The sequence below is a fragment of the Anser brachyrhynchus genome, assembly GCF_964034855.1.
Source record: "Anser brachyrhynchus genome assembly, chromosome: Z".
NCBI lineage: Eukaryota > Metazoa > Chordata > Aves > Anseriformes > Anatidae > Anser > Anser brachyrhynchus.
This window is the reverse complement of record NC_137697.1, coordinates 21,101,927-21,120,628: the sequence shown is the minus strand read 5'-3', so window position 1 is coordinate 21,120,628 and position 18,702 is coordinate 21,101,927. Positions and strand designations below refer to the sequence as shown.

The 18,702-nt window shown below is 39.3% G+C and overlaps 2 protein-coding genes across 9 annotated transcripts in view; one reads left to right on the top strand and one right to left on the bottom strand.

The window, feature by feature from the left end:
- IQGAP2 (IQ motif containing GTPase activating protein 2) overlaps nucleotides 1-18,702 on the top strand; it is a 127,002-nt gene that overhangs the window by 84,450 nt on the left and 23,850 nt on the right. For 4 of the 7 annotated variants that reach the window (XM_080573842.1, XM_080573840.1, XM_080573841.1 and 1 more), the window contains 6 exons: nucleotides 884-1,008; nucleotides 2,845-3,008; nucleotides 11,003-11,093; nucleotides 14,828-14,989; nucleotides 16,006-16,148; nucleotides 17,111-17,281. In XM_080573842.1, the coding sequence (XP_080429968.1) occupies nucleotides 884-1,008; nucleotides 2,845-3,008; nucleotides 11,003-11,093; nucleotides 14,828-14,989; nucleotides 16,006-16,148; nucleotides 17,111-17,281 (856 nt within the window). The remainder of the gene's footprint in view (nucleotides 1-883; nucleotides 1,009-2,844; nucleotides 3,009-11,002; nucleotides 11,094-14,827; nucleotides 14,990-16,005; nucleotides 16,149-17,110; nucleotides 17,282-18,702) is intronic. The other 3 variants (XM_080573845.1, XM_080573844.1, XM_080573843.1) reach the window with 1 other exon arrangement.
- On the bottom strand, nucleotides 4,898-10,946 carry F2RL2 (coagulation factor II thrombin receptor like 2). Of its 2 annotated transcripts, none has more exons than XM_080573860.1 (2): nucleotides 8,788-10,946; nucleotides 4,898-7,085 (listed from the first exon to the last, which is right to left on the bottom strand). In XM_080573860.1, exons 1-2 carry the CDS (start codon nucleotides 8,843-8,845, stop codon nucleotides 6,004-6,006), a joined length of 1,140 nt encoding a protein of 379 aa, XP_080429986.1. In that variant the 5' UTR covers nucleotides 8,846-10,946; the 3' UTR covers nucleotides 4,898-6,003. The 2 variants fall into 2 exon arrangements, with proteins under 2 accessions (XP_080429986.1, XP_080429985.1); XM_080573859.1 differs by having other exon boundaries at nucleotides 4,898-7,091; nucleotides 8,788-10,941.

Genomic DNA, 18,702 nt, shown 5'->3' with positions numbered 1-18,702 from the left:
GGGCTGCTACCTGATGCTAGGACTGACTCTCTGGTCTTTGACGTACTATAGCAAGAAGCAGATCGCAGTTTCTCCCAAATTCATCTCTAGTGTCGTGCACTAAAGAATATGCCCAGCTCTGTTGCCACTTTCCCCAGCACTGTGTTGGGGAGTGGGGATGTGCAATGTCTTTGGTATAGGTGCTGTTGACATTTCTTAGGAGCGAAATTTGGGATGAAGAACACTTCATCCGAAGTCTAGCGGCTTCCTACCAGACAGGAAATTAAATAGTTCAGGACAGACAGTAAAATAACAAGACATAGTGTGTTTCTTCTCTTTTCTGTCAGTGAAGAGTTGGGAAAAAACAAGAATCATGGGGAAATCACCTGTGAGCAGAAGAATCTGAAATACCTTTTTAAAGAGCTGTAATGCTCTCCTTTGTAGGAGAACCTGTCTCGGCTACCAGATTACATGGTATATTTTTCCTTCCGAGTTTACTGGGAAAGTTTAAATTTTCCAGGTTTTAAGGAGTCAAATACTGTTGGTAAAGACATAGAGTCATAGTGCATTACAGCAGTGTCTGAAAGTACTGGCATCTCCCTCCTAAGGTAGTATTTGGGAAACAGACAGCAGCTTCCTGAAATCATCATCACCATTCCACTCTGCCAAGAAAAATGTTTTGGATTAGCATATAGGGCCAGCATTTCACTTCCTGTAATGCATGTGTAGGACAAAAAGGCGGCTTGCATGTCTATACAATTTCTGGCAAGAGATGAGTTTGTCTGAAATTCATTAAATGGAAAAAATGATAGTCATTAAATGATAGATGATGCATCTGACTAATTCTTAATGGCAGTTTACCTTGTGTATGAAATACACTTATGTATTTTATATCTTCTTATAGTTATGCTGATACACTATTGTCTATTAAGTCAGAGGCTTCATCTCAAGGCCAAGATTATTTAAGCTGGAATGATATCCAGAACTGCATTGACATGGTTAATATGCAAATTCAAGAAGAAAATGAAAGTAAGTAATTCTTCCTCTACATCATTGGCAGAGATGGTAGTCTGTTCCTTGGGACACAAAAATTCAGTGCTGAATGGCCTTGTACAGACTCTGATCAAGAGAGAAGACTTAAATAATTTTGAATGCCTGTTGGTCTTTAAATCTGTTTGAAGTATTCCTGGTTATACTATGGCTGGCTGAAAGACATCCTAGGATGCCTGCCTTTGGCAGCATTACAAATGCCAAATGGTTCAGAACACTTGGCAATTCAGTATTTGCACTGGATGGTGTCACTTAAAAGATTTTGCAGAAATTGTAAACCATTGTGTTATTGAAGAATAAGGTCGGAAGAGGAAGGCAGCATCCTGTGTAGAGCTTTTATTGTTAAATGATTTCTAAGCCCTTGTTTTTCACCAGAGAATTGGTAGGAATTTATGCAGTGCAACTATCTGTCGTGATCTCCATCCAAATAATTAGATTTCTTATCTAAAAGAATGGTTTCTTGTGCTCACTCTTTTGAATATAAATGGTTTTGGAGATTATTTCTTTCAGTTGAATGTGACTGTATGGCCCTGTAAGGGTGGTGTTAAATGTGATACCTGGTCATTTGGTCTTCAAAACTGCTAAAGGACTGAGACTCTCCACTGGATATAGAAGCATGATATTTCTAGTAAAATTTGAGGCTGTTAAGTGCACTTGCATAGTGCATTGTGCACTCTTGTAGCATGGGCCTGGCAGGGTGGGATGTGAGCAGTTGCAGGTTGTCCTGCATTAACAGTCAGTCTGTACTGGTGAGATAGCTTAGCTGCACTTGGTTTCAGTGACACTGGCCTCTGCCTAGAAATGGTTACTGGGGCAGAGAGGACAGGAAGAAGGCTGGCATCACTTTCCATAAGTAAATCTGCATGCCTGACAGTTCCCACTTTGGTGACACCCCTGAAAAATTGTCTATTCTGGAAATGTTAGGTGTCATGAGAGAATGGATCCATGACTCACCAGCTGTGCTGGGCATGGGAGAGACGTGGTGGCAGATAATCAACCACTAGTGAGGATGTCATATCTCACAGGTGATGGGGAGCCCTCAACCAGTGCCTTTCTGGAGTAGCATGGCTTTAGGGAGACAGTACCCCCAAGCAGTGTATTTCCACGCTGTTTGGGAGTAGGAATAAATTGTGACTTCAAGTGTTGAAACCAGTCTTGACAACTGAAGGAAATGAATCACAGGTTTTATTAAATAATTCACATGATGTGGCTGAAGTTCTGAGTGCCACAGGTGTATGGGGAAAAAGTAATTTATCTTGAGATCAGTGTTATCTGTTTGGCTAATTAAGGTGAAATTTAAAGAAATGAGGTTATGGTCCAGCATAATGTTGTAGTTTGGAGGTCAGTATGTATGTATTTGTTGAAACTAGGGTTCCAACTAATCTGGTCCAAAATCACATGATTTTTGAGTGTCTTTCAGCATTGTCAGCAAATACGTTGCTGACATACAAAATGACACACATACAGATGTGGCGTCCGGCATTTGTTTAAGTTTCATGTAGGTCTTCCTTACCTGCACGTAAAGGAAGTCAATTTTCCCTTTTTTTGGTAAGGATTGATTTGGCTTTAATGGAAAGGTAGATTCAGAGAAATGAGTAAGTGTGGCAGAAAGGAAACCTGTACAACTTAATAGCCTCACTTGAATACCTGAGCAAAAAAAATATAAAATAAAATAAAATCACTTGCTGTTGCTGCCTCTGCTTCTTGTTACTTGATTTTTCTTTGCTTTGTGTTACTGCTTCGTTTGTATGTGAAACATGACAAGATATGTCTTTCTTTGACAACTGCACTTGTATTAACCTTTTTATTTCATAGGAATTATTGCAATTGGCCACATTAATGAAGCAATTGACCAAGGAAATCCTGAGAAAACTCTAGAAACCCTACTCCTGCCCACAGCCAAGCTGCAAGATGTGAGAACAGAAAATGCAAGGCATTATCAAGATGTTCTGTACCACGCCAAAGCACAGAAATGCAAGGTTAGAGCTTGGACTGTTGCATCTGTCAGAACTGAAATGTCGATTCTTTTTCCTTCATGTCTTGTTCCTGCAATGTTTTGATTAGTTGTGCCAACAGGGTGGTAAATAAGCCAGTGACAACGATCTGTCACTGAATAATTTTTGAATACAACTTTTTATGACTGACACAAGGGATTAATTTTCAATCAATTAATACTAAGATTCTGCATCTGTTATGTTTTTCTGCAAGGATCTAGTTACAAGACTGTCAGGCAGGTAGTTATAATGTAGGCAGGAATTGATGTTTTTGCTAATAAGTATTCAGTCATGCTGAAGGAGTCATTGTTAACAAACCTCTAAGAAGTACTTTGAGGAGCCTTTGTTGCTTAAATCGGGGTTAAAGACAATAGAGGAGTCTTGTGCTTATTTCTGTTCTGCCCTTGTCATGCAACAAGATGCTGGCCATCGTGTACGTGCCTTCAGCTTCAGCCTATCTCAGCAGGATACTGGTATCTGCTTCCTCAAAAGCAGTGCCCTGGTTAACATCACAGCTCAGGGAAACATAAACACAGATCAGCCTTACAACTTGCAGGATGTGACTGAATGCAAGATTAGCTAAAACTCATGGCACAGCATTTCATTTTTGCTGGAGTTTGAAAAGATGCCTAAAATTCACATGATATGTTCCTAACGTCAGCTGGAGAAATTTCTTGCTCTTTGGCTTGTAAAAATACTCTCCAGCTATCTTGTCACCTCACCTGTGATACCTGCTATGAAATTGTGCATTTCTGTAAGCCACAGTTTTTGAACTTGGTGTTGTACATCTGAATTTTTTTACTTAGGTTCCTATGTAAGCTCTGGTTTCACTGAGCACTGGATCCTGAAAAGCCTCCCCCTTGCTGTATGCTGTTTTTTTGTGTGTTTGTGGACTTTGACAACTACTTAAAACATCTTCTCTTTTTTTCCCAGCTCATGATATATTAAAAAAAAAAAAAGCAATTTCCATGTTTATGGAGAAAGCAAGACCACTCTGTACAAATTCCCAAGAGAAATATTCGGATATATTAACTTGAGTTACTATTCTAACTGCTGACTAATGACATGGATATCACCTTTCTTTAAGAAAAGATATGATTTAGATTGAACTTCCCCTTATAAAAAAAAAAATCAAAAAATCAAAAAGGTTGTGTAATAAGTCTTTTTCAACCCCATGCTTTTTCTGAGCCCTATTTATAAAGCAGATCTGTGTTTAATTGTATTTAAGATGTTTTAAGAGTGAGCTGTGGCATAATGAAGTACTTGATTTACAACAATCAGATAGATCTGTGTGTGAACTTCCTATATTCCCCAGTGTCTGGGAAAACATATGGGTCTGAATTTCTGGCTTATTCTGATCATCCCACTGTCACATCCCCCCTGTTGTGGTGGCCTTGGTTAAGTAAAATCTGCACCAAAACCGCCCAGTTCCCATTGTGGCTCTTAATCTCAGATCACACCTACTTGTTCTTTGCTTGAAGAAGAAAATGCAAATGTGGAATTTTATTCTTGTAACTTCATACTATAGCTTCTAACAGCTCTTACAGCTGCTTCAAACAAAGTGTGTTCAAGCCCCAGTAAAGAGAGAGCCTATGTTTAGGAAGTGTGTTATGTCTACCTGAAATCTTAAACAGATGTACCATACTTTTGCATGCTTCCTGAGTTTTGTTATTTTATTTTGAGTGATAGCTATGCAGGTTTTACAGTTAGATTGGCAATTTTGGTGTTTACAATTAATGAGTAACACCTGGATTATTTTAAAGTTATCCTGAAGTTACTTTGAGGGAAGGGCATGATTTTAACTAATGTAAATTAGGAGCCAGGAGAAATTGAAGAGGTAGAACCTTACAAGACTGCAGATTTCTTGGAGTCAATTTCTAGTTTCCCCTGCAAATGGCTTTATTTTTGAGTAAAGTTTCTTACAATCCTATTATCAGACAAATGTAAAACACTTTTTTTCTCATCACTGTCTTACATGGTTCAGTTACAAACATGTACACCAACAAATGAGCTCGTTTGTAGGAACTTATACTCAGTATACGTAGACCTTGAGTTTCTGTCAAGAGTCAAGTTAATTCTTTGCTTTATTAATGTGGACAACTAATCACAACTTCCTTAAGGATTTGTAACACTAAGTATTTCCTGTGAGGATGTGAAAATATACAGAATACTACAATATATCTTCCCTGTTTTGCTTACCAAGTAAGAATAAAACTTGCCTGGATTCACACTGGTAAGGGTTAGCTTCCAGCTGTCCTTGCGGGTTATAGGAGTACAGGTGCTGACACAGTGGAAGAACAAGTCTCCAGAGCAAAGCTGGTTGAGCAGCCTCAGAGATGCTTCCTTGGAAGTGTGTCAGGTTCCGTGTCTATAGCTGTAGATTCATTGCTCTTCCAGCTGAATGGGATTCCAGCTCCTTATTTTTAACATCCAGTGCAGATTTGCTCTTGGTCGTGTGACAGGGAGCTTCTGCAAAGTTCTATAGCCCCTGAACACCTAGAAAGTGCTTTAACTTGTCCATGTTCCCACCAGACGAAAACCTCCTGTTCACTTCACTGTTCCTGCAGTGAATGTGAGCGCAGAGATCGTATGAAGCCTTTGGAAGTCATGAATAGACCTAAAAGTGCTGTTCAGATACGGATTTCTCTTCTGTTCAGAGGCTGTGGTGACTGTTATTCTAGTTTCTTCTCCATGGCCATAAAACTGACCTTCTCAGAAGAAAATGGAGATGCTCAGCCACTTCCCTGAATCTTGGTACACCAGACGTTGTAACACACATGATAAAATTAGAGTTGGAGAAGAGTATTTCTGAAGATGCTTCTTTGTGTGGTGTTTGGAAAGATGTAAATTTTACGGAGATCATGGTTTGTTTAACATCCTTATATTATTTTTTTTTTAGTTTTAATTGTTGCTTGTGAGGTTTATTGCTACCTGGGTTAGTAATATACAAAATCATAATTCCAACAATATAGAAACGAATTCATGCTTCCCTGGATATTTTAACCATAGTTAGGTAAATATTGGATTGACTTCTGATTTTGGACATCAGAAAATAAAGGAAAGGATCAAGACAACTGTTGAAGCTGCTAAGACATAAAGCAATGAGATAAAAAGAATAAAACTCATCTGTGTTATAATAGTAATAGTTGATATGATGGATAATAAGAATAATATTGCTTGGTACAAAGCAAATAGTGAAGATGGTAAGGATCAAAAGGCTGACTTTAACATACCAGAACCATTCATGTGTTTTGAGTGTTCGTATGATTGAGACATAGCAGAAAATTATGATTGCAAGAGGTATTAAAAATCCAAAGATAGCTAAAGAAACGTAGTAGTAAAACTGGAAGGAAGATATAGTTTCACAGGCATTGTGCACATCATGGCAGGTGTAAATTCCCAGTTGTTTCACATAATAGCTCTGCTGCATTATGCAAAGTGGGAGCATATACAAGAAGACGATGGTCCACACAGTAGCACAGACTGTGGTGGCGTAAGTACGTTTCGGCAGGCTCTTGTAGGTGAAAGGGTGAACGATGGCCACATAGCGGCTGACGCTGATGCATGTGAGCAGCAGAATAGAGCAGTACATGTTGCCATAAAACACCACAGTTGTGGTTCGGCACATCATTTCTCCAAAAATCCAGTTGTTCCCATTGATGTGATATGCTATTTTGAATGGCAGCATGATGCAGAAGAGCAGATCCGAAATAGCCAAGTTTGTGTAGAGGATGGCAGTGCACACAGACCGGATCCTGAAGATGAGCATCCACAAAATGATGGCATTAGATGGTACACCCAATAAAACAGCACTGAGGTAGACAGTGGGTATCAGCTTGGTGCTCAGAGAACTTGTCAGGTACTCTAACGTGGTGTTGTTCACTTCTGTTAAAGTGGAGTCATTGGACTTTTTTGAAGAGCTTTTGTTTTCTTTGATGTGGATGGTCTTTGTTTCCCCTTCTATAGCATGAGGGGGGATGTAATCATAGTCTCTTGCTGAAATTCCACGGAAAGTCTTGATAAGAGACACGGTTTTAATCGTGGAGCCATTCAGTGAAGATTCTAAAGCTTAAAGTTAATATTGTTAAAATAGGCAAAGCACTGGATTATGAATACAATTCACCTTCAGGTAAGGAGAAAGGCAAGCCTTTCCTTGTGAAAAGTGATCTCTGTTTAGAAGGTTTGGTAGTGTTCTTTGTTGCTTTAAGTTTTCATCTCAACTGTACTCAAGAATAATCTTTGCTTTATTTGTAATTTCAACCCCATTCTTTAAAATTTAGTGTAAATTTAATGTTAAACTGGCTTTTCTGAATATTAGGTGCTTTCAATCTTTAGCAAAATGTCACATTTGTGTAATGTTTGTCACCTGCAAAGGTTTTTTATCACGTAGCAACAATGTTGGTAATTTATGATAAAAGCTGATCAAGCCTTGGTGCAGGCTTGATCAAAATTTCCAAAGCAAACAGCAGTGCTATCCTTGTCACTTAGTGGATGAAATGCTTGACTGCAAAAATGCAAAAAGAACTGCCTTGCTTAACATGGGCTGAAAACTTCAAATTATGAGAAAAAATCATCTTGCATACCAAATTAAGTTACTATTTTGTATTTTTCAGCTTCTGACTAAAGCAAACCAGACCATTTTTTTCTTCTCATACATGAAAGAAATGCAGTTACTCCTGAAAACTGAATGTAAATGTTTGGGCTGATATTAGATCAAACTTACTGGTATGAGTAAAATTTTTCATGCAGCAGGAATAGTCTCCATCAGTAAATAAAACTGATATATGAGCAAAGCCACTGATGCTGGTTACCTTTCTGATGCTTGTTCGTCAGTGCTTAGTAGCTAGCTTTTTAAAGACATTAACATTTATAGATGAAGTATGAATGTGTTCAACACATGGTCTCAAAGTAATTTGTAAAATAGCTTTTGTAGAACAAAAGGCAGCTTAATGAATTTTGCCATTCAAAAAATTTCTTGGTTGGTTGTGCTTAATGCCAAAAGACTTTACACAAAGCATCAGGCACACATCTTGAATCTGGAATTCAGAAGTGAACTGAAATTTGGATGAAAACCTGTGAGTTTTTCTTTTACCATTCCAGACTGGAACAGGACATGGAAAACAGTTTTAACCATGCTTAATTTTTTGTAACCGGTAGATTTATGGTAGAAAACTTTGAAATGATAATCAGTAGCCTGCATCCATTTCAGTAATTTTCTGGATGGTTAATCCAAAAAAAAAAAAAATTAGTCACTCTTTAAAATGTTTGTGTATATTATTGCATATCAAAAAAAGCAACAACAACAAAAAACTTTTTTAAAAAGCTTAGTTTGAAAACAGGTCTAATTTTAGTAAGGAAAAAAATTGGGCTTACTCTTTGGTCACATCCTTAAGTTATGTTTGTCAATAATTATCTGAGATTTTCCTTCTAATAACACAGTCTGAAGCTGTAATCTTGTTGAATACTTTAAAGCAGAAAGAACGTGACTCTACAGGTTTGAGTATTTTATCACTATAGAAACATTAGAAGATGTGTTTTTAGTAAGGACAGAAAGATCGCTTAAATAAATCCTCTTAAGTGACTGAGGAAAGCAAAAGGTAATCCAAGGTGTCACTGAAAGGAAACAGTAAAAGACTGCCTAAAGTAAGTTTTTCTGGAGTGTAATAATGTCATGATGTGTACAATCCATTTAAGCCAGTAAAGCACCAAAACCTCAAAAGCAAGTATCAATTAAAACAGAGTACATGCAGAAAGGAGGACTCACCTGTAGTAAAAAGACTTGAGGTAAGAGAGAGAAGTCCAGTGAAAACCAGTATCTTCATCGTAGTATGCTAAATCAGGATACATATAAATATATAATAAAAAAAAAGTAACGCTGTTCTAGTTCGTCTCAAGGGGTGTTTTTGAGAGGATATTCTTCCATCTGTAGGGGCCTAAAGAGTAATTGATCTGTTGTCCAGAAGCATCCTGTAGGCATGAGATTTATGGTGAGGATCTAGTTTGTTCTTTGTCTACTAGCAAGAGGGTGTGACGTATCCAAATATGCACACATGACTCAGTTTCAGCCTCTGCCCAACACAGAGATTAAATTGCTTTACAGCAGCAATTTAACTCTTAATTTACCACAACCCTGATGGTGGGAGAGGAGGTTCTGCTGGAATTCGTACGTACAGGTATCTGGGGAAAACAGTATTTTCTGGGAAAACCGAAGGCTGTGTTTACTTGAATGCTCAGAGGTCTCATCCACAGACTGAAATTCTGTATTGCTGAACTCTGTACCCTTCTTGGGGAGAAGCCAGGTGTGGGGAAGAGAGTAGTGATCTTGGTTTAGCAAATACAGAGGTGAAAGCAAGCCACACAGATACACGGTTGTCTTTAAGGCATGTGTGTACTGCCTCAGCCTCTCCCTACCTACCCAGCACGAGCAGCCTGTGCTCCTGTGGTGGCATCCCACCCAGCTGCCTGCTCTGTCCAGGCAATTCCCGCCCATCACACACTCTGGAACCTTTACCCCATTTTCATTTGCTGTTTTTGTTGATCCCTTCCTCTTCCTCTGTTATTTTTTTCTTGAATGCCAGAAAACAATGGCTTGCTTCCAGCAGACAAAATTAGTGTGAGTCCTGATCTGGCTTCAAGCTAGTGACAAGGCTCAACATAAGCAGGACTTGGCTTCAGAACAAAAATTGTATCTGTTTTTGTACTTAGTGTGTAGAAATTGGACACCAGATAAGGAATTCTTTTCAGTTTCGCAATCCTTTCCTATAAATCATCAGTTGTATTTTGTACGTGCTCTCTCTCTCCTGTTAACCCTAAATTGCAGTGTACGTCCACTGTCATGCAATTGCCTGATAATGCTTGATTGTATTTAGATATTTTGCTTACGTGTTTGTTTACATATAATAGAAACAGAGGAGTCTTTGTTTTGCAATTTTTACCCTCTTTTTCTTACCCCCATAATTTCTGCAGTTAACGGGTTTATTGGATTTTTGGCCGAGAGTTGGTCCCTGTGACAGTGGCATCCATTGTGAAGTTGTTTCTTTGTCCCCACAAGATGTTTGACCTTAAGACCCTTTTGGGCTTTTATTTTCTGAAGTATTTGTGTGTATATACTCGTGTATCTTCATTAAACCAATGCTTTGCTGTTTCTCTCACCTGTTATAGATATGACATGCTTCTTTCCTCTTTAGAAAGAACCTGGTGCAACCCAGAGCTCCACTGGGGCCTGTCCGTGCCTCCTTTGTGCCTACAATTCTTGGTGTAAACTTGTGTCTGTGGCTGTTTAAGCTGATTAATGCCTCCATGCTTCTGGACAGCGGTCATGTCCATTGTAGTCATAGGCTGAAACTAGCAGAATTAAAAGGATTATTTTGTACCAAGCAACCTCTATTTTACCTTGGGTAAAAAATTCATCAAGCATGGTCAGCCTGTAGACAGTGAGACCTGCTCTGCCACTTAACTCCTGAAATATTTGCCACCTGACTTAAGTCATCATTATTAAACCTGAGTTGTCTTTTTATGCCATCTTTTGCTTTTATTTTCTTATGTAACCTTTACTCATGTGTACAGCCTTCCCATATAAGGGATTTGGGATGAATATCAACTTCCTGCATTCTCCTTTGTGCTCGTAGTGCTGGCTACTAACATTTGGATATATGTAATGCTTTATTTAATTGATTTATTTAATTAAATTGCTTATGCATTATGGAAATTAAAACAATTCCAGCTCTGCTCAAAATCTTACTCACCTTTAGCAAGACGGAGTCTTTTACATGTGAAGGCTTGGAGAACGTTTATTGAGCAAGAATTTATTCTAGTCACTAAATGGAATATGAACTTGTTTTATTGCTCATTTTAAGTGGTAAAATTATTTTTTAATGCCTGAGGGCTTTGCATGAGAAGTCTGCGTATGAGCTCTATCTGTATGTTCAGACACTTTTATAGTTCAGTTTTCATAAGGCTTTTCTCTGTCCTTTTTACAGGAAACCCAGGATGAATCAGCAGTGCTATGGCTGGATGAAATACAAAAGGGAATCATTGATGCCAATAACAATATAAAAGAAGCTGAAATCTGTAAGCATTAAGCTGTATCTGTATTCCTCTTGTTCTTCTTAGTCTGGAACTTTCTTTTGCATCTTGAGAGGTTGTGGAATACAGCTATTGAACCTGATGTGCTCCTGCAGTGCTGCACTCAGCCTTCATTAAAGTAGTGCTGTCATTTGTTTACTTATAGGCATGCTATGTCAGTAGTTAGTGCTTTGTAAGCTGTGGATGGAAGGAAAAAAAAAAACAGCCAGCTATTACAAAACTAAATCTTCTACCCCTGCTACAGAACCAGTGAATTTAATGTTACTGTTTTAGAGTTGATTTGCAGTCCTAATTCAATCAGTCAGATATACTGAAAACACATGAAGGATTTTCATTGGTCGCACATCTAAGAAAAGCATCTGGCTTGTGTTTTCTGAGGCAGGGTTAGATGCACATATGTTGTCCAAACTGAGCTGTTGTACTGAGGTGCTGATACCCATTTTTTTCCACAAAAGAAGGTTCATTTCAATGCCACCCAAAGGCATGAGAAAGCCTGAGGAAACATCTGAGCTCAGAGAAGAGACGGAAATGTGTAGCTTATAAACAGATGTGAATGAAAGCTAAAGAGTGACTTGAAAATATGTTTGTTTGTGTCTACTGCTATAAGAACTTTACATATATATCACATAAATTGCATACAGAAATTAGTTCAGCATTATGCATATACTAGTACCATACAATGTTGAAAAAGATAAGCTATTGCTTTACCTAGTAGTTGTTTCAGTAAAATCTTCTTCACATAACCAATGCCACCATTTTTGTAGCAAATGCACAGCTTTTCATAGTTTTCAACTATTTTAACAAGTCCCTAGTGGAAATAACTACTAATCCCCTGTACTCTGCCCTCCGGGTTGAAATGGAGCAGTGTCAGCACAGCACATTCTTCAGAAGTGCTCTAAGGTTTTGGAGCTAAAAACTGAGATTTAAAACTTCCCCACGGCACAGAACCTGGTACTCGCTGTAATGAATTCATCCTGTTTCAGGAAGTTAACATGTTGTGTTCGCATAGCCTAAACTTAGAAAACTCAACTCATTCCCAACTTGTAAATTAACTTGCATTTTGATCTATCTCAGAGAAGCTATTTTTGAAAGGTAGACAATCCCCTCCCTACCACAAAGCTTGCGTACAAAAGTAAAGGCAGCATAAGATGGTTCTGTTTCAGTTAGGACAAAATGTATATTTTAAGATAGCTGCAGTAATGGCAATAGCAGTCAAGTAAGAGAAGGTGCTGACAGCTATACTGGAACCATCTTGATCATTTTCCAAGTCTTTTTAATGCTTTGCAGAAGTATTAAATACTACAATATTAAAACTTGATAAGGCCTTTATAAAATGCCTGCCCCGTCAGTAAAGGACTCTATCTTGTACCTTCCTTTAGGAAGACACGTTCAGTAAAGACTCGTGTGCTTGCTGATTCTTTGTGGTGTTTGCTGTGGAATTTGGCTTATCTTACTTTGTGTCTTGAATCAGTTCAACCCCAGTACTCCTTGTCCAAGAAGAGATCAAAACAAGATTGGCAGAACAGTAGCTGTATACCATGGCACCCTTCAGGAAGAGATAGCAGTGCAGACCTTCAGCTTTGCATAGGAAGGGGCTGTGAAAGCAGGATCTGCCTCTTGAGAGCTGTGTTATAGAAAAGAGCTGATCTTTGGCCCTGCTGAGAGTTCAAGCTTATCACAGTGGGCAGCTGCCTCTTTGTGTATCTTAGCTTCTTGGAGGGAGGATAGATGTGGAAGAGCCCTTTGCAGTGCTTATCTGCTGCTGAGATCCTGATTGCTGCAAGAGCAGGTCCATGCACTGAGAGCCTGCCCCTCTCCTGCAGTCAAGGATAGCTAAATTTCACCTGATAATTTCGCAAGGCCACATGGCCCTTCTTTAGAGCAACAGCAGCAGAATGAAGTGTTAGTACACCAGTACAAACAATTTCTATTGAATTGGTGTTTTTCCCCACTATTTTTTCTTATGCGTTTATTTTAGAAGAAAAACACGATTACTTAAAATATGAGGAAAAAGCCAGGCAGCGAGGGATCTACAGAAATAACTGTAAGCTAGGTTGTGTGTTCTTTTGTCTGTGTAGCAGTAGCTTCTAGCACCCCTAACTAGAGGACAAAAAGGAGAGAGAAAAATATTCAAATACTGGTGACCAGAGCTGAGGAGGTGGATGGGATGTGCTCGATTAGGACTGAGCCACCTGGGTCAGCAGCATGTAACACTCCTGGTAATGTGCTGCTTCCCAGTCGTTCCTGCTTCCTCCCTGCTGAGGCTGTATGCCTGGGTACTGAGATATCAGAGATGCTGTAAAAGTCATGCCTACCCTTGTGGGGAGTGTGTGCTTGGGACAGGGCTGTTTCTTTTGAAGCACAGAAACATGGCAGGATATGATCTGGTGGAGGTCCAGACGATGGTGATGTGGTGTTACATGTTCACATAGTTTCTCAGCTGGCTGCCAAGTTATGTGGAGATGGATCTGTTTCTGCCCAGACAAATGTGATTGTACCCATTCTGCTTTAATCAAGCTAACCACAAAGGAAAACTGTCTTTTGCTGAAATGTTCTGCTAGCTCAGTCCCACACGTTGCCTCCTGTATTTAGGCCAGGTCTCACTACTGACACTGAACACCTTTTGTGGCAGCTGTGGGTGGAAAAATATGTGTAGGTCAAGCAATGAACATAGAGAGGGACCTTTCTTGTATTGATCCAGATACACACAAGGAAAAGTGCTTGCTGCTGTAGTCTGAAAAGCAGCTGTAGCAAGCAAAGTTACCTGGATTCACTTAAGCAAGGATATAATACAGATATTCTAGCTGTGTGTGTCTTTTCACTTGTTCCTTGGTGCATGCATCTTGAATTTAGATGTTAAGGAACAAAATTTAAAATCAGAGTAGTGGTTTCTAAGCAGTGCTGCATATAACTTTATTGTGTAAGGCACTTTGAAGTTTGGTATGCTGCTACATGTTGTCAGGGGTGGTGTTATCAGCCCCTCTGCTGACCATGAGACCTGCACAAAGAAAAGGACATTTAGGAAGCCCTGATCTGGAGCATGGGTAACTTCATGTAACTTGGAAGTTTGACCATGTCTCACAGCATTGCTTTTATGTGCCCTGAAAGCAAACTCTGCATTGCTGGCAAACTCAAGGGTGTTGCCTCATCAGCTTTAGGCAAGCTTCAAATTTAAGGGGATGATGATGAGGAAGGGTTGCTTCAGGATCCTGACTAGGATGTTGGCACAGTGTTGCAAAACTTTGCTCAAGACAAATGGAATTTATTCCAATTTTGCACAGTAAAACTGAATGTTAAGGTTTACAGTTTGTAACACAATGCTACAGCTTGTAACACAATGACCCGCTGCATCTCTATCAGGCTCCTGAGCGATCTGCTGCTTTATGGGCCCACCTGTTGGGCAGGCTAAGTGAGAAAACCTGCCATCCTTAGCTACTGCCCCTGGTGTTATCCGGTGTCCCACCTGATGGGGAGCAGCTCTGCCCTCAGAGCGCTCTGTCATGCTGTGACTACATCCCTGCCTGGGTGCAGGGCACGCTACAAGCCTGCTATTCTCTGAAATACTCTTCCTTAAGAGCACAGAGGAGGCTACAAAGAGGTGAAGCACTGTATTGCTGTGTGCAACCATCCCAGAAGTCCATTATCAAAGTTGCTAGTGGTTAGCATTGTGGGTATGTAGAGTACAACACTTAATTTTCTCCATCGTTGTTTTTCCCTAGTGGCTGCTGGAATATCATTGATTAACAAGAGCTTGGAGAAGGGTGACTCACAATCAATCCCAATGATACTACAGTCCAAGTTTGGATTACGGATTGTTTCAGAGTGTGCCGAAACTTACTTCAAGAACCTCTCTGAAGCCAAGAAGCTGAAAACTAAAGATGGTAAATGCCATCCTGAACAGAAAAGTTTCACATTTCCCTGTCACTGAGGCAACTGGAAAACTAGCACAAAAGGCTTACCTAAAATCACTGTAAAGTGAGGGATGTGGGTGTTAATTTTTGGAATATATTGAGAAATGCGTTATAGTTGCCCAAGTGCGTTTTACATGATGGTGCATTTTACATCCAGGGCCCACTGCATGCTGAGGAATGTCTAGTTAGTTCCAGAGTCTAGCTAAGATCAAAGTAGCCTCAGAGAGAATTCAGGGCATCTTCTTTGACTGTCAATAGGCTAATCTGTCCTGTCAGAAAACCACATTACTCTCTGATTTTTTTTCCTGTTAGCAGACAAAGGAAAGGGTTAGACTGCACACTTCAGCCTTACAGACTACTGTCAAAGGTCAGGTTCTGCCAGAGTGTCCATGACCCATTTATGGACCCTGTGGTTTGCCTGAGCAGCAGATATCAGCAACACAAGTTTGGAGAGGGCATTTTGCACAACTGACCTTAGCAGCTTTACTCTGTTTTTTTTTTGTCCATGAGGAAATGAATTTTTTCCTGCCTTTCAGGATGCAGTATTGTTTACTGAAGCACTAAACAAGGCAACGATATGGACATAGGAAATCTCTGGTGGGAGCTAAGTGTTAATGAGGCCTAGCATCTGGCCAGAAGATAGCAAAAATATTTTCTTAAATAGTCTGTTCCAATAGTGAGTGATGATGGAAGATGTGGCATACACTGTTTCAGCAGCAAGCACCAAGTTGACATGTATTTTTGAGAAGCTGACTATGGGTTTGTACAAAGATCACAGCGGTTTTGTTCTAGGAGAATGATACTGCCCAGCAGAATAAGATATTTTGAAAATATTCTTACTACAAAATGGGCCAAAATATATAGTGCCTTTTTGTATAAAACTGCTCCATAGCAAATGTAGAGATGGGGAGTGAATGAGGAGAGCTGTAACTTATCAGTGTAAAAGGACACAAATGTGTGCAAATGACAGCATGTATTGCTTTCAGATTCTACGGAAGGTCCATGGATTAAACTTGTAATGAAAAATATGTATGATTACTACTACAATGTGGAAACCGAGGAAGGTACCTGTGCTGCCCCTGGAGGAGTAGTACCAAAAACTTCTTGGTTAACTGGTGAAGAAATCCAGGTAGATGGCTAAAATATTTGCTTTGACTGCAAACATAAAGCATAAGAACTTGAGGGATAGATAGCAGGACATGGCAATATTAAAGGAAGAGGCTGTTCTGGGTGAGACTGAAGATCATTTTGGTTCAGTATCTGCTTCTTAAAATATCAACATCTAAAGTTTGAGACAATAGTGATGGCACAGCCTCCTGTTTTATATATCCTAATGATTTTGGGGCTCCCTAATTGAAGGTTACAGCAACATTTTTGATAGCCACTAGTAGACACTTACAGAGGAAAGTCTGACTGCTTTTTGTGTACTTTCAAATTTTTTCATCTTCAGCATTCCTGTATCTCCAAGTACAATAAGATGTGTGAAACTTAAACCCGCGTGCTGTGGAGATTTTGCAATACCATGAAATACAACTTAAATTACTGGATCACACAAGCTTTTGTGCATTTTTTGTATTCTGATGTAGCTCATATAGGATACTGGTTTACTCTGCTGCACAGACAGCTCAAATCACCACAATAGGTCCTTCAGAAATTCTGGCTGCAAAACTACTTAAGTGTTTCTATAAGTTTCTATATACAGAGTTTCTAAGTTTCTATATACAGAGCTCCCTGATTTGGTAGGTATTTCTAGATATGACTTCAAAAAAACCTTGAAAGTAGGAAGCAGAACTCTGAATCCTAAGGTTTAAAAAATAAAATAACTTTCTCAAAATAATATGTCCAGCTGGTTAACTCCAGCTTGAAAGGAGTTCATACCCTTCATAAAATTCAGTGGTAGCAAAGTAGCTCTTCATACTGACTAAAGTTTAGGGGTAAGTTGTAGGGGTTCAGATATGATGAACATAACACAGACGGAGAGAATACAGGACAGATTCCAGAATGGTTTTGTCCTTAAGTTTTGTTGTTGTTTAGTTTAGTGTTTTTTTATTAGCTCCTTTTAAATGACCTTTTTCTGTGATCCCTTAACAGAGCATTGTTGGGCAAGTCACAGCAGATTACAATCGGGAGCAGCTTTGGCTTGCTAATGAAAATCTGATTGTTCAGCTGCAAGCCCGAGCAAGGGGATACTTAGTCAGGAAGAATTATCAGGAGAGAAAAGCATACCTCCAAAGCCAGGAACCATCTGCCATCAAAATACAGGTATTGTATTAGAATGAGAATGTAATCTGGCTTGGGTAACTATCTGCATGTGAGTGGTTAAGTGGTGTATCACTGCTGAAAAGAGACTGCTAATAACAAAATTCTCAAATCAGCAATTCAGACTTCTACTTCTGCAGATGTGTTCCTGTCCTAGTTGGAATAACTATGCTTTTAAATAGAAAACCTCTCGTTTTCAAATAATAGATCATATCCACCTGCAGTCTAAGTCACTTCAATGGGAAAAGCTCAGAAATGCATAGCCTTGGTTTTATTCTGAGGTGTTCAGGTCTTGCATGGTATACGTAACCAAGACTGGATGAGATTGGAATATATTTTTTGAGTATTGAAGTAAAAAATCCTTGGCAAAACATGACTTAAGAAATACATTCCTTTCTAGACTATCCCAACTTGGAAATGGTTTGCCTCTGTTCCATGAAGTCATAACTTGGTAGGGAGTGGCAGACGCCCTGGTATTATCAGGCTCTGGCAGTGTTCCTTGGATGTCTTCTGTTTGTTGAACTCCAAAATAAGTGTAAAACATTTCTGTGTGCTGAGAGTGTGAACATTGACAAATGCATGCACGGTGGTTTTAAATGGTTTAGAAACAATTTATTTAACTCTTGAAAAATAATCAACCAACTACCCTTTACAGAATTATAGGCAAATGTACAGCTGGTTATTTTGGTGTCTATAGTAACAACTTAAATTCATGATGATAAATACTAGTAGCTCTTATCTGGATTGGGTTTTCACTTTTCTACGTCATGTCTGGGCACAGTAAAGTCGTGCACTGCTGCTTGAGTAATTAGGGCCTTTGAAGAGGTTCAAAAGTGAGGAGAAGTTTAGGTAAATTAAGCTCTTCTCTGATATTTTTCTATGAGCATTAAAAGAGATGGGCTGTTGTGAAAAGCCAACAAGTGGAGGACTAGGCTGATGTCACTGGTTGGATAGACAAAAGACGCATTATGGTAAATGCTGAGAACAGCTGAATGATCTGTATTGCTGAGGTCCTTGCCGAAAGTTTACTTTGAGCTAGTAGAAGGAGAGCTGAATAAAGGAATTGGCAGGCTGTCATCTGTGGCACAAGGTGATGATCCTGAATGTCTCAGAAAGACCACAGACTTGAGGAGGAGGCCAAGACAAGAACAATGTGGGTTCCATTAGGTAAAGCAACAGCTCTGGGATGCAGTGGGCAAGAAGAGGGAGGCTGGGTCTTCCTGTGTGAGGGATGAAGCTAATGACTGGGATGTTAAAGGTATACTGGTGATAAGAGTAAGGAAGGCTTCAGGGGAAGGGAGGAATTGATATTGGACGACAGTTCTAAAACTGGACCAAATTGGAATGAAATATGTCAGGGTGGCCTAAAAATATAAACAAGATTACATTAAGTTAATTATCTTTTTACTGTAAAGGCTGTTTTT

Coding starts and splice junctions, on each gene's coding strand:
- F2RL2 (XM_080573859.1), bottom strand. CDS start 8,845: ATGAAGATACTGGTTTTCACTGGACTTCTCTCTCTTACCTCAAGTCTT. Junction 7,092..8,787: donor CTCAAGTCTTTTTACTACAG/GTGAGTCCTCCT, acceptor ATTAACTTTAAG/CTTTAGAATCTTCACTGAAT.